Below are 12,252 nucleotides of genomic sequence, written 5' to 3'. Positions count from 1 at the left end.
GGGTGGCAGTTGGACAAACAAGTGGGAAAATATATAGATGGAAAGATCTGGAAATGGATATCTTGGAAGCATCCACCTAGAAGTGATATTTAAACCTATGAGTTGATGAGAATTCACAGGCAAAGAAAATAAGTAATAGATTATGGGTCAAATGCTTAAAACCTTTGGGGGAAACCAACATTTAGGGAGGAGAAGAGGAGAAGGAGACAAGAGGGAAAGTGGTAGAAAAGTAGTTGAATAAATAATATAGAGTCATGGATATAATAAGGAAAGAGAAAATTCAAGAAGTAGGAGTGACCATGAATGTCACATAAAGCAAAGGAGTCAAATAGAATGAGAATTTGGAAAAAATATCCTTCATAGCACTTATCACAACTGAAATAAATTATTTGGGTAAACTAATATATTCCTTAACTAGACTGGAGGTAAAGGCAGACCTCAGTGTTTCCTACTGTAGTGCCTAGCAGTGCCCAATGGATAGCTGTCACTAAATAAATATTTATTGAATGGATGAATCAATAAATGTAATTAGATTTCCTAATAGTACCACAAGTGACCCTTGGAAGTACAGTGTCAATAAAGCGACAGAGGTAGATGTAATGTCATAGGGGAATCTAAAGAAAGTGGGATTTTAAAAGAGAGAAAGTGGGTAGTAAGACAGGAGGGGGAGATTTTACTAAGTACCTCTTAGAGATGTGTTTTTGCTGAAAGGAGAGAGAAACCAGATCAAGCAAATTTCCTATCCTACTACACTATATATTTATCAGACTTTGCACCTCTAAGAGCTCTGCCTGACTCCCAGATGATATTCCAGAACTTAAGGTAGCCACTACAGTTGCCAACTCCATAAGTGATGGAAGCAATGGGACCACCTACCTAATTAGTGCTGAATTCAGTAGAATCAGAAGTCCATGGGCTAGGCATGATGGAAGATATGGCGAAAGCATGGTAAGGAAACAGAGATCAAAGGAAATGATGATACTACCCACAGAAAGACATAACCAGGAACAGAACCAAGTTGGAGAGAAGTTAAAAAGTCCTGTGAAATCATCCAAAATGTGTGAATGCGTGTGTGTGGGTGAATGCGTGAGAGCGAGAGCACACACAAGCAACATATGGGATGTACAAAAACATAGTTACAAGCAAATTCTAAATAGAAAGTATTAAAGATGAATAGCCAAGTGTTCACATATGCTGGCAAAACAGTCATAACATATGCCATTCTATAATAGAGCTTAGGTAAAACAAACTGCTCATTTCACATACTAAAGTTGCATTTCCTTTTCCTTTTCTTAACATACTAAATAATTAAAAGAAAGTAGTTTCAACAAAAAGTACTAAATGTGCCTCCAGGACACAAAGAGGTAGTAATCATTATTTTATTATTTTATTCCCTAAACCTATGAGAAGACTTTATCAAACCTGAATAAATTGAATAACACAGCTAATTCCCAAACCTAGGCTGGCAGAGAATTTCAGAAAATCATAAGCACATAGAATAAACGTGATTTGACGACAAAAAGACATTTTCTCACCTTTTACCTTTTTCCCAGTGTTAGCTGCCCATACGTAAATATATAGGTATGTGTGTATGTATACCCATATAAATATATAGGTATATGTGTAGGTGTGTGTGTGTGTGTGTGTATATATATTTATATTCTCAGGGATTTAGGGATCTATTTAAGGATTTCACTAGAATCCAACTGAAAGTCTTCATGCACTTAAGTCATGGGGTATAAATTGTAACAGTCTTGTGTTTAAGCTGTTGTCTAAATAACATATAAATAACTTATTATGAAGTGAAAAAATTAAACACAATTCCTGTGCTTAAAAGACATTTTAAGAAGGCTAAGATTTAAGTAGTATTTTAAATACATTATCATATATAAGTAATATTTTCTACTCATGATTTTGAATACTTTAAATAGAAACTTTTTCTCCAAGTATATAGTTTGATATATTATGTTGCAAAATGTATTTTTCACTTAAATGAGGAAGATGGCATTGCTAATTAAAACAATCTATATTAAAGAGAAATTTTAAAAACCTGATGCATCTTTCTAGTGTATATTCATATTCACAGTCAGTATCTCATCTCCTTGTGGTGTTAAAAACATCACATTCATGTTGAAACTATTCCAGGGTTTTCAGACTTTAGCAATCCTTCTACTAAATATATATCCATACTGGATATTTAACATATCAAGAATAGGACTGAACGCAAAAAATAATTCAACAATGCTAAAGAAAACATCTGAGTTTTCTAACAATTGGAAGAAATTCAGAGTAAATACACTGCTATCTTACACATAGAGGTGTGAGAGGTTTTTGGCAAAGTGACATAGTACTTCTGCTGGGAACTTGATTTTTTTATGCCAGATACATATTTGTTCCTGGAGATACTCATTGTTCAGTGGCATCTAGTGCCATGTTTCAATTTGTAGATTAAATTAAGTGCTAATAACAAGATGATTTCCCTCCTCAATCCATCAAACTTATATAGCAGCCCAATGGCCAAAATGTCCCTTCTGTATATATTCCTTTCTTTTTCCTTTTATTGTAAAATCCCATATCAAATGGTAGAAGGAGTCATTTATTTCTCAACAAGCAAGTACCACCTCCTAAACACACAAAAATACAAAAATCAAGAAAGAAGATGTCACACTGAAGACCCCTAAACACATGATTCTTACCTCAATCTGATGGTTAGAACATTTTTGGAGGCTCACTTTTCTTTCAGACAAACGGTAGAATGCTGGACTACTTGACCCTCATGGAGTGCTAGGAGCAGGAACTTGAAAAACCAGCCTCTTGTGTTCCCACAATCTATTTACACATTGAACACACCCAGTAGCACAGAGTAATGTTTATCTGTGGTGGACAGCTATTCTAAGAAGCAGGCAGTATCTCTGCTTTCAAAAAGGAGTGCTTCTGTTGAGCAGGGGAAAGGTAATAGCTATTTCATCCTCTAAAGCACATTTAGGAAGATTCTTAACATGAGAGACATTTTAAATCAATGTTTTAAAGGTGATTCATTCTTTTAATATTCTACTCCTGAAAAACTCTATTCTTAAAGGATCTGAGAAAAAGTATATCTAATAACAGCTAACACATATGTGTCAGGTACGATTCCAAGTGCTCATTTCCCGTAGCTTCCAAAACTTATTAGGTATGAACTATCATCAACCCCCTATTACAGATGAGCAAACTAAGTATTTTGCCCACAGTTACCCAATTAATAAACAGTAGAGCCAGAAGTTAAATCCAGGCACTCCAGCACCACAGTCCGTGTATCTAACCATGACACTGCACGATCCATCCTGGGGCAAAATTCCTCTCCATTTGTGGAATTGTGAAACTAGAAAACAAGTTATCTACTCTCAAAATACAACTGCGGGACAGGCATAGGACAATAGTTATGGATATCCTGATTCCACAAGGGAGAACAAGGAAAGACGAGTCACCAGCCCCAAGCAATTCTGAAACTCAGCCACCAAGTTCCATTAGGTTTCAAGGCCTAAAAAGAATCCTCTATGGCTTGAAGTTCTGCCCTTGGCCTGTGGTTCAACTCTTTGGGACAGAGCCACCCACAGCCACTGTGACTGTGATCTGTGGGCACAGTTTAATATTACTGAACAATATTCTTATGTCTGTTCTTTTTATTTTCTTTAAAAATTTTTATAACATCTGCTGGTTCTCTCATGAGTTAAGTAAAATCTATTAACACACCTGTACAAACTTTATGATTTTATCTTGTAAGAAAATTATCTTTTAATCACCTTAGAGGTCAAACCAAAATGCCCAACACATTAACCTACCAGAGTCGGGTAAATTTCAATGACAGAGAAGCATACCTCGTACAGAGTTTAAGCCCAGGTATGGCTTTTCTTGGTGTTCCAGGTGAATCCAAAGCACCAACACAACGATGCTGACTGTTTCTCTAGTTTTAATTTTCTGATCTACTAACTTAGTCTTTGCTTTATTTTGAATACATTATGGCCCATAAGTTATCCCCCCTTGCTCGTAGAAATGGATGGGAATTTGGTTTTAGAGCCAGACCATTTACAGAGCTTTCTAAATGGATTCATGGTTTATAGAGATCTAATCTCTGCTGAATAAAACAACAGAAAATCTGGTTTGTCAGTCTTGTTTTTTGGTTTGTCTGTTTTAGAGCTCAAATAAATTAAGAATTTCATACACTCTGGAAGGAGAACAGCATTTTGATATCTGGACTGGTGAGTTTTTCTGTTTCTCTGTTTACTCTTAACTCATGGCATAATTGTAGAATTGAAGCTATCAGCTCTATTTCTCTGTGCCTGTATGTCTATGTGTCTGTAATTCAGAAATGCCTTCACCTCTGATTGTGTGAAAAATAATAAAAAATAAAATTTTTTATCAAAAATAAAAGTATTTTTTTGATGAACTCAAATTTCTACAGTAAAAAGGTTTTATAGTATGTCACCTTGAGAGCATTTCCAAAATCTTTAGCTAACCGAAAATCTTGGATGATATTATATCGAGTTAAATATGGATGGCTAGGTCATTTATAAAACAAAACACCGAAACATTGATTACTAAGCATAATTTTAGTTTATATACTTCTGCTCATTTGTACATGCTACAAAGAGGCTACATCTTTAGGTCTGTCAATGAACATGTTCGTTTCTGCCACATTGAGAAGCTGTGTAAGAGGCCGGCCCCGTGGCTTAGCGGTTAAGTGCGCGCGCTCTGCTGCTGGCGGCCCAGGTTCGGATCCCGGGCGCACACCGACGCACCGCTTCTCCGGCCATGCTGAGGTGGCATTCCACATACAGCAACTAGAAGGATGTGCAACTACGACATACAACTATCTACTGGAGCTTTGGGGGAAAAGAAATAAATAAATAAAATTATATAAAAAAAGAAGCTGTATAAGGAATGTGTACGGCCGAATAAAGCTGGGTCAGGTATATACATGAGCTAGTTTGGTAAAATCACAGACAGTACATAGTTATGGACCCTAGTCTTCTTTGTGAAATAGAAGTGACTTTGCTTAAAAGTTATAATTAATACACATGAATGAGACTCTACTAGGTGTCTCAACATTAAGGGCAAAAAAGAGAATGTTTCTGTTCTAAAGTAAAATAGCTTTTTGTTCCAGAATAGGAAAGAAGGTGCTGAAATACAAAACTGAGCATGTACAGAAAGCTGTAGAAGGTTCATGGAAATAGAATTTGAAAAGGAACATAAATTTGTGTTAAAATTTTCCAAACCTGACTCAGTTTTCATGAGTTTATTGAGAAGATTTTCAAAAAGAGCTTGTAGTTACTTAAGTATCAAATATTATGTTGAATATTGAACTCAATCCAAGAATTTGATTTGCTCTTAGCAAAAAAGACCAAGTTTTGTTAGAGTATGGGTCTGCTCATAATAATAAATTGTAAAAGGTCACTCCTCAGCTGTATTAGTTTCCTATGACTGCTCCAACAAATTACCACAACCTTGATGGCTTAAAAAAAGAATTCATTTATTTGCTTACAGTTCTGAAGGTCAAAAGTTCGAAATCAGTTTCTCTGAGCTACCTTCTTTGTAATCTGCCCAAAAAAGCAGACATTCTGTATCTCATCACAATAACTTTCTACACTTTCTTCTGACTTTATCATGACCCTGATTATTCTCTTTAAAATAAAAGAGACAATAAAAGTTACATAGTTTCTGAATGTTTATTTATTGTATTTGCCACTTTGAGTAATAGGTAGCCAAACTACAACCATTCACATTCTCAGGTTTCCATAATCCTATCTTAAGTGCTCAAATGTCCTGGCAATTTTATTTTTGCCTTCCCCGAAATGAATCCTAAATGAAAAATGAAAATAATACTTCAAAATATATTTTGCACTTAAAAACTCTATTCGAGATTTCCCAGAAGACCCTGGAAGTCACAAAGACTCTGTTATCTTAAAAAAAGAGAGGTGGTAGAATTATTAGATTTATTTGATAGACTATTTATAAGTTACATGGAAAAAAATTATCAAAAGAGGTGATTAAACTTCCCTGGGAGAAATCTGAATGGGGAAAATATTATTAACATAAATATTTTAGAAATTGTATCACGTACAGGAAGGTCCCAGAGATTTGCCAGCACCCTCACTGTCCATTACACGTCTATTTACCAAAGTCCTGGTGGTACTTTCCTGGACGATATTAGGCAACAACACTATAGTGTTACCAGGTATAACTTCAACTGTTATTTTTACATTTGACTGCAATCATACTATTTTAATTTGCACCTAGAATCTTCTAGACCAGTGCTTTCAAATTCAGGATGCATATAAAATTTATCACTAGAGTTTATTAAAATACAGATGTTCAGGACCCACTCCAGACTTTTTCTAAAATAGTCTTAATCATTATGTTAAAAGACCTTCTGTCCAAAAACTTATTTTTGAATTGGCTTTATTATCTTTTTTGCATACCACAGAAAAAAAGTAGTTTCACTTGCACTTGCATTGTTTTTGTTATGCCCTTCCACATAAATTTTCTCTTGTGCAAATTATCAGTAGCAAGTTAAACACAGTCATTTTAAGTGTCTGTCTCTCCAGATTGTTTTTTGTTTAACTCTGATGGTTCCGATAAGACTGTACAATCACCTACAGGACAGAGATCTTGTTTTCAACAAAGAAGGACTGTCTAAAAACCCCCAGGAAAAGGACAGGTACTTCAAAGAACAGGCTCTTGAGCAGAGCCTTCTGATGTCATCACATAAGCACCTTTAAGACCATGTCAGTGGACAGACTCAGAATCTCGAGAAAAAGTTAACTGCAAAGCAGACGTGTTAATCATACAGTTTAACATAATACACAGTGGAACAAGACCTAGGTTTGCAAAGTACAAAGACCTATACTATGAAATCAATACTTGTATCCTAACCTATCAGAATTTCCCAAATAAAACACAAGTGAAAGTTCTGGAGAGTGAGTTGTTGAGAGTGTTTTCCTAAATCCAAGAGAGCCTAAGATCTGTATTGAAGAGTTTAGCTTCTTTTTCCCAGAGGAGAACACAAAACACTTTTTGTCTCATGGCCCGTTTCTCAGGATAGAGTAGAGGAAGAGCCTCGACAACAAGTGGGAGAGCCAGGCTCTCCCTTTTGCTGTGCCCTTGGGAGAGCTGATTACCATCTCTGGGCCAAAGTGGCCTCAGATGTAAAATGAAGATCCTAAAAAATAATTCTTGTCTCCTATGCCCCCCTTACCCACTTTCAGTAGAGAACTTTTCTTAGGAAAAGACAATAGACTGATAATTGTACACCTCGAGCAGACCTCTGAAATAATTTAGTCCAACCTCCTCATTTTATAGCCATCGAAGATGATGTGTCCCCAAGTAAACTACACTTTCAAGAGACCAGAACCTGGTGACTCTCCACCTGCAGTTGCTGGGGAGGCCTGCTTGCCAATTCAAATGAAGAGAAGAGTAAGAGTTGAACTTGGCTAGGTTAGGAGGGCTTCATGGCTCTCTATAACAAATCACCAAGGAGCTGGAGCAGTTCACCTAGGTGGCCAAGACCTACCAGGACCATTATCATGACCTAGGGGGCCCATTACTCAGCCACGAAGTACCTGGCCAAACAGAAGCAGAGCATACTGGCAGAGAGAAAAGCTGCCCAAGAGGTCGATGCTGCCTGAGACAGCTCCTTGATGCTCCCCCCACATGACTATCACTGAATTACTAAAATAAAGTGTAAGGAAACCTAAAAATAAAATTTGTGGGGTGCATACCTTGACAATGAAGTTTCTGTAAATATTTGGCTTAATGGCATTATGTGGCAAGAAAAGATTCTTGGATTTATACGGGCACATATTCCAACAAGCTCTAAGCATAACCCTGACATTATTATTCTCAGGACCCTCCTGTGAAGTAGGCAAAGGCTAAGACAGCTCCAAGCTTTAACAGATGGCGGAAGGAGGCCGAGAGTGAGTCATCAGGCAGAGGAGAGCAGAGAGGAAACCAGGGTGAGAACCGTCTGCTTCCTAGGTGTAGTTGTGGCTTCCTCCTCTGCATGGCGCTCGTCTGTCTCTCCACAAGGCTCAGCAGGCTGTGGTTTTCACAGCCAGTGGCTCAAGCACCCAGCAATCACGTGAGAACCAGGCCCAGCGGCGCCTTGGGGAAGCACGCCTAAGCATCTGGTCTATAGGGAGGGAGACACATGCAGCTCTTTATTAAGGGTGTACTCTGTGCCAGGCACTATGCCACGCAGCAGTTTACTGACACACGTTGACTTAACCTTTGAGAAAACCTGAAGATGGAGAAACTGTTAACCCCATTTGACACATGAAGAAATTGCTGCTCAAGGGGAATATATGAATGACCAAGACCACAGGGCCACAAAAGGGTGAACTGGGATGGCCATCCCAGGTCCTCTGATCCCATCGTTGAAGCTGGCTGGGCAGCCTCAGACCAGCCCTCTATGACAAGCAAGGAGGCTGCAGAGGGTGGCCCTGGAGGATCCCATGAATAGGTGACATTCACAAACGTTGACACTCACAGGGGAGGAGTTACACTGCTACAACACTTGATGTGACAACTTTTTAAACTTAACACAGAGCATGAAAATGTTTATAACAATCATAGATGCTTTTGAGCCCATTACTTCAGACAGAATTTACACAGGCTATACTTATACCTCTTGAAGCATGTATTCAGCCACTGATAATTCTTTGTTATTCTATCAAATATGTGACCTTTAAAATGACCTGATGTTTGATCAGAGAATGAGATTGATAATTATATTTGAAAGGAAATACATTTATAAGTAAGCTCATTAATTAATAACAATGAAGAACCTCTTGAACTGTCTTAGAAAAGAGAGTAGCTTTTATATAATATTACTATTTAATTCACCAGTGTTCACAAGAGGACAGAAGGACATACTCCACAGAGTATCACAGCACTAGCTAATAATTCCTGTCTTGATTCCATTTTTTGGAATGTGGCAGGGTATAAATAAATCAACCTGATGATAATTCCTTTTACATATAGTTCTTTATGGTTTCCCCATCACTCCTAAATCTCCATGTAAAGCCCCTGTCCCATTAAGTTCATGTCAACTGCTATGTCACCCTCCCCACCCACCCCCGTTGCCATCCCCTCCTGACTTTTCGACGTTCCCTATCGTGAATAAAGCCTTTGCCACTCAGTCACGATCTTCAGGCCCTCCGCAGTTACCGCCGTTATTCTGGGAAACCGACATGCCTGAAGCACTCGGCCCCCACTGCCCACCAAACATCCTGGCCTCACAGGCCTTGACTTGCTCAGAGCCAGTGAGGAAGTCTTCTCTCCCCATGACCTCAGCCAGCTACTCCCACCACGGCCACTCCCCACACTGTCACCATGAGAAACTGCTCCCAGAAATCACCGATTCCAGCATCCCACACTGCCCACCATCCCACACTGCCCACACCCTCTCCCCCTCCAACCCTCCATAAGACGTCTCATCCTGGATGTCTCACAGATACCTCTAACTCAAAATGACAGAAACGGAGAGGAGTCAGAGCACAGCAATAAAGGCTTTATTAGTATGCGCTGACGGCAGACCAAGCCCCCCTCATCTGGGCAGTTTGGGGGATGAGATGAAGCTGTTGAGGAGGTCTCGCCGGGCTCTGGGACCCAGGCATCACTTCCTACTGGGTTGTGGCATCTGCTCATCCTGACGGTAGTTGTCATTCTCAAAGAGGTGGCTGAGGTTCAGGTTGTTGTCTACGGCCCTCTGCACGTGTTCTGGGGTGATGCGGATCTTGCGGCTGCTGTGGGCCTCCTTGCTCGCCTGCTCCAGGATGTTGGCCGTCAGGTATTCGAGAACACCAGCGAGGAAAACAGGTGTGGACGAGCTCAGGCGCTGGCCATAGGGACCCTGTCGCAGGAAGCGGTCCACGCGGCTAACGGGGAACTGCAGCTCAGCTCTCGTAGAGCGGGATTGGGCCTGCCTCTTATGCCTAACCGAGAGCTGGCGACTTCTCTTCCCAGGCATGATGTCTTCTGGGTTTTGCCCCGATCGGCCTGGCTGGATTGTCTGCTGGTCTGGGCCTCTCTGGATACCAGCGTTTACTCCTGTCCACTATATCCCCGGGCTCCAGCCCCTCATTGGTCAGGGAGCTGCCTCTGTGACCACGCAGACTTTGTGATATCATTGGTGTCCACTGGGCCCTGATCAGGACTGGCCTAGAAATGTCCGTGATAGAAACCTGGTCTCCCTCTTGACTAGATCCTCTTTTTCACTGAACTCTAACTTCCTACTTTGACTTTCAAAGTCTAGTTAAAAAAAAAAAATGGAATGTTTCAAAGGAACCATTGCCCTGTCTATAAGACACCACTCCAGGTTATCTGATTCTAGCTTTGCATTGTCTTTGAACCCTTTTACATCCCTTTGCAAACTGTTGCTCACTGACAGACATACTGAATGCCTTGTCCAGTAGAGGTCCATTTGTCTCCTCTCTCACATTGTAATAAAACCAATTTTGCATCCCTTTACACATTTAAAACTTCATAATCTATATTTCTGTTTCTTCTTTGGATTCTCTTTTGAGTTGGTTTTAATATCTGCCAATTCCCTCATGAGTTGGATTCTCTGAACACATTTCCATTTCATATCTGTATGAGTGTCATGATTTTACTGTTTGAAAATATCCTTTAACATGTTTTGGAGGTCACATTGATATGCCCAGTGGATTCACCTGTTAGAGCCAAGGAAAATTCAAAGACAGAGAAGTGCATCTCATTCTCAGTTAAAGCCCAGGAGTGTTGTGTCTTGTTTCTTCTAGGTGAATCCAAAGCACCAATAGGACTTTATTGATTTTTCTAATTTTAATTTTTAATATTTAATTTTTTAATTTTCCTCTCTACTAATTTTGTGTTTGCTTTGTTTTTGTTTATTTGCAGCTGATATGTTGTTCCCATTGTTGTCAGAAATGGTTGAGAATTCGGTTTTAGGATCGGACCATCTGGTGATCTCTGTAAATGGGTCCATGGAGATCTAGTCTCTGTTGGGTGAGAGACAACCGAGAATCTAGTTTGTTTTTGTCTATTTGTCTATTCAATTAAGAATTTCATACCCTCTGGGAGGAGAAAAACTTTTTGATATCTTGACTGATGTGTTTTTCTGTTTCTGTGTTTATACTTGACCCATGGCTAAAACGGTAGAATATAATCTCTATTTCTCTGTGCCCATATATCTATGTGTCTGTAATTCAGAAATGCCTTCACCTCTGAGAGTGCATGTAATGTTTTCCTACCTCTGGATGATATTGATATATCAGATCATAAAATTCCTTAAATTAATGGAGCTCTGTTCTAATTGGCATGTCTAGATAAATAATTGCTTATATAAATTGAATATTCTTGAATTTCCTTGCAAATAAGGAAATTGAACTATGATACTTCAAATGAGCTAGATTTAAACAATATACATTCTCCCAGAAACCAACTCACAACTATTTGAAGAAATCAAATTCACCTAATTTACGTAAATCTTTGGCAAACAGGACTAGTTTCATAGTTTGGGTTTAATGAAAACAGCTAAGTCTTCTCTTATTTATCAGTGTTAACTGTAATACAAAGGTACATTTATATACTACTTAGGTATGTTTTTCCTAAACTTATAAATTTTTACTGATCACATAACCAGTAAGACATATATTTTATGTTTAAGATTATGAAATATGTAAGTTTATAGTTAAGTAAGTTGAATCACTGTTTTGACAAACTTGTCTTTCTACAGTAATAAAGTTTCATAGTATGTCAGCTTGAGGATACTTTAAGATATTTACATAATGTATAAACGTGGACTGATATTGAGTTACTTAACAGGCATTTAATAGATGCCTAGATAATTTCTAAGACAGGATAGTGAAACATTGGTGACTAAGCATAATTTTAATTTATATACTTTTGCTTCTTATTTGTACATGCTACAAAGAAGTTTTATCTTTGAGTCTGTTAACGAACATGTTCATTTCTGCCAAAGTGAGAAGTTGTATAAGGTATGTGGCTGAATAAAGCTGGGTTAGGTGTATGCATGAAATCTGCTAGGTCTGCTAAAGTGACAGAAACTCACAATTATTCATCCTCTAGTTTTCCCTGCGAAATACAAGGGATTTTGCTTAAAAGTTATAATTAATATACATGAATGAGAGGCTACTAGGAGTTTCAAGATAATGAGAAGTGGAGTTCTTTTGTTTGATTAAGAGTAAAAAAGAAAATATTTCTGTCTTGAGGTAG

At 38.5% G+C, this 12,252-nt stretch overlaps 2 protein-coding genes across 7 annotated transcripts in view; both read right to left on the bottom strand.

Annotated features, from left to right (window-relative positions):
- SYTL5 (synaptotagmin like 5) overlaps window positions 1-12,252 on the bottom strand; it is a 230,821-nt gene that overhangs the window by 144,079 nt on the left and 74,490 nt on the right. The gene's annotated exons all lie outside the window — the stretch shown is intronic.
- LOC131400866 (histone H2A-Bbd type 1) lies at window positions 9,568-10,091 on the bottom strand. The gene has a single exon (XM_058535638.1). The coding sequence runs from the start codon at window positions 10,004-10,006 to the stop codon at window positions 9,653-9,655; it is 354 nt and encodes a 117-aa protein (XP_058391621.1). The 5' UTR covers window positions 10,007-10,091; the 3' UTR covers window positions 9,568-9,652.

This window comes from Diceros bicornis, chromosome X (genome assembly GCF_020826845.1).
Source record: "Diceros bicornis minor isolate mBicDic1 chromosome X, mDicBic1.mat.cur, whole genome shotgun sequence".
NCBI classification, from domain to species: domain Eukaryota; kingdom Metazoa; phylum Chordata; class Mammalia; order Perissodactyla; family Rhinocerotidae; genus Diceros; species Diceros bicornis.
This window is presented reverse-complemented; position numbering and strand designations above follow the sequence as displayed.

Bases quoted from the DNA above. Each gene is read 5' to 3' on its own strand.
- LOC131400866 (XM_058535638.1), bottom strand. From the start codon at position 10,006: ATGCCTGGGAAGAGAAGTCGCCAGCTCTCGGTTAGGCATAAGAGGCAG.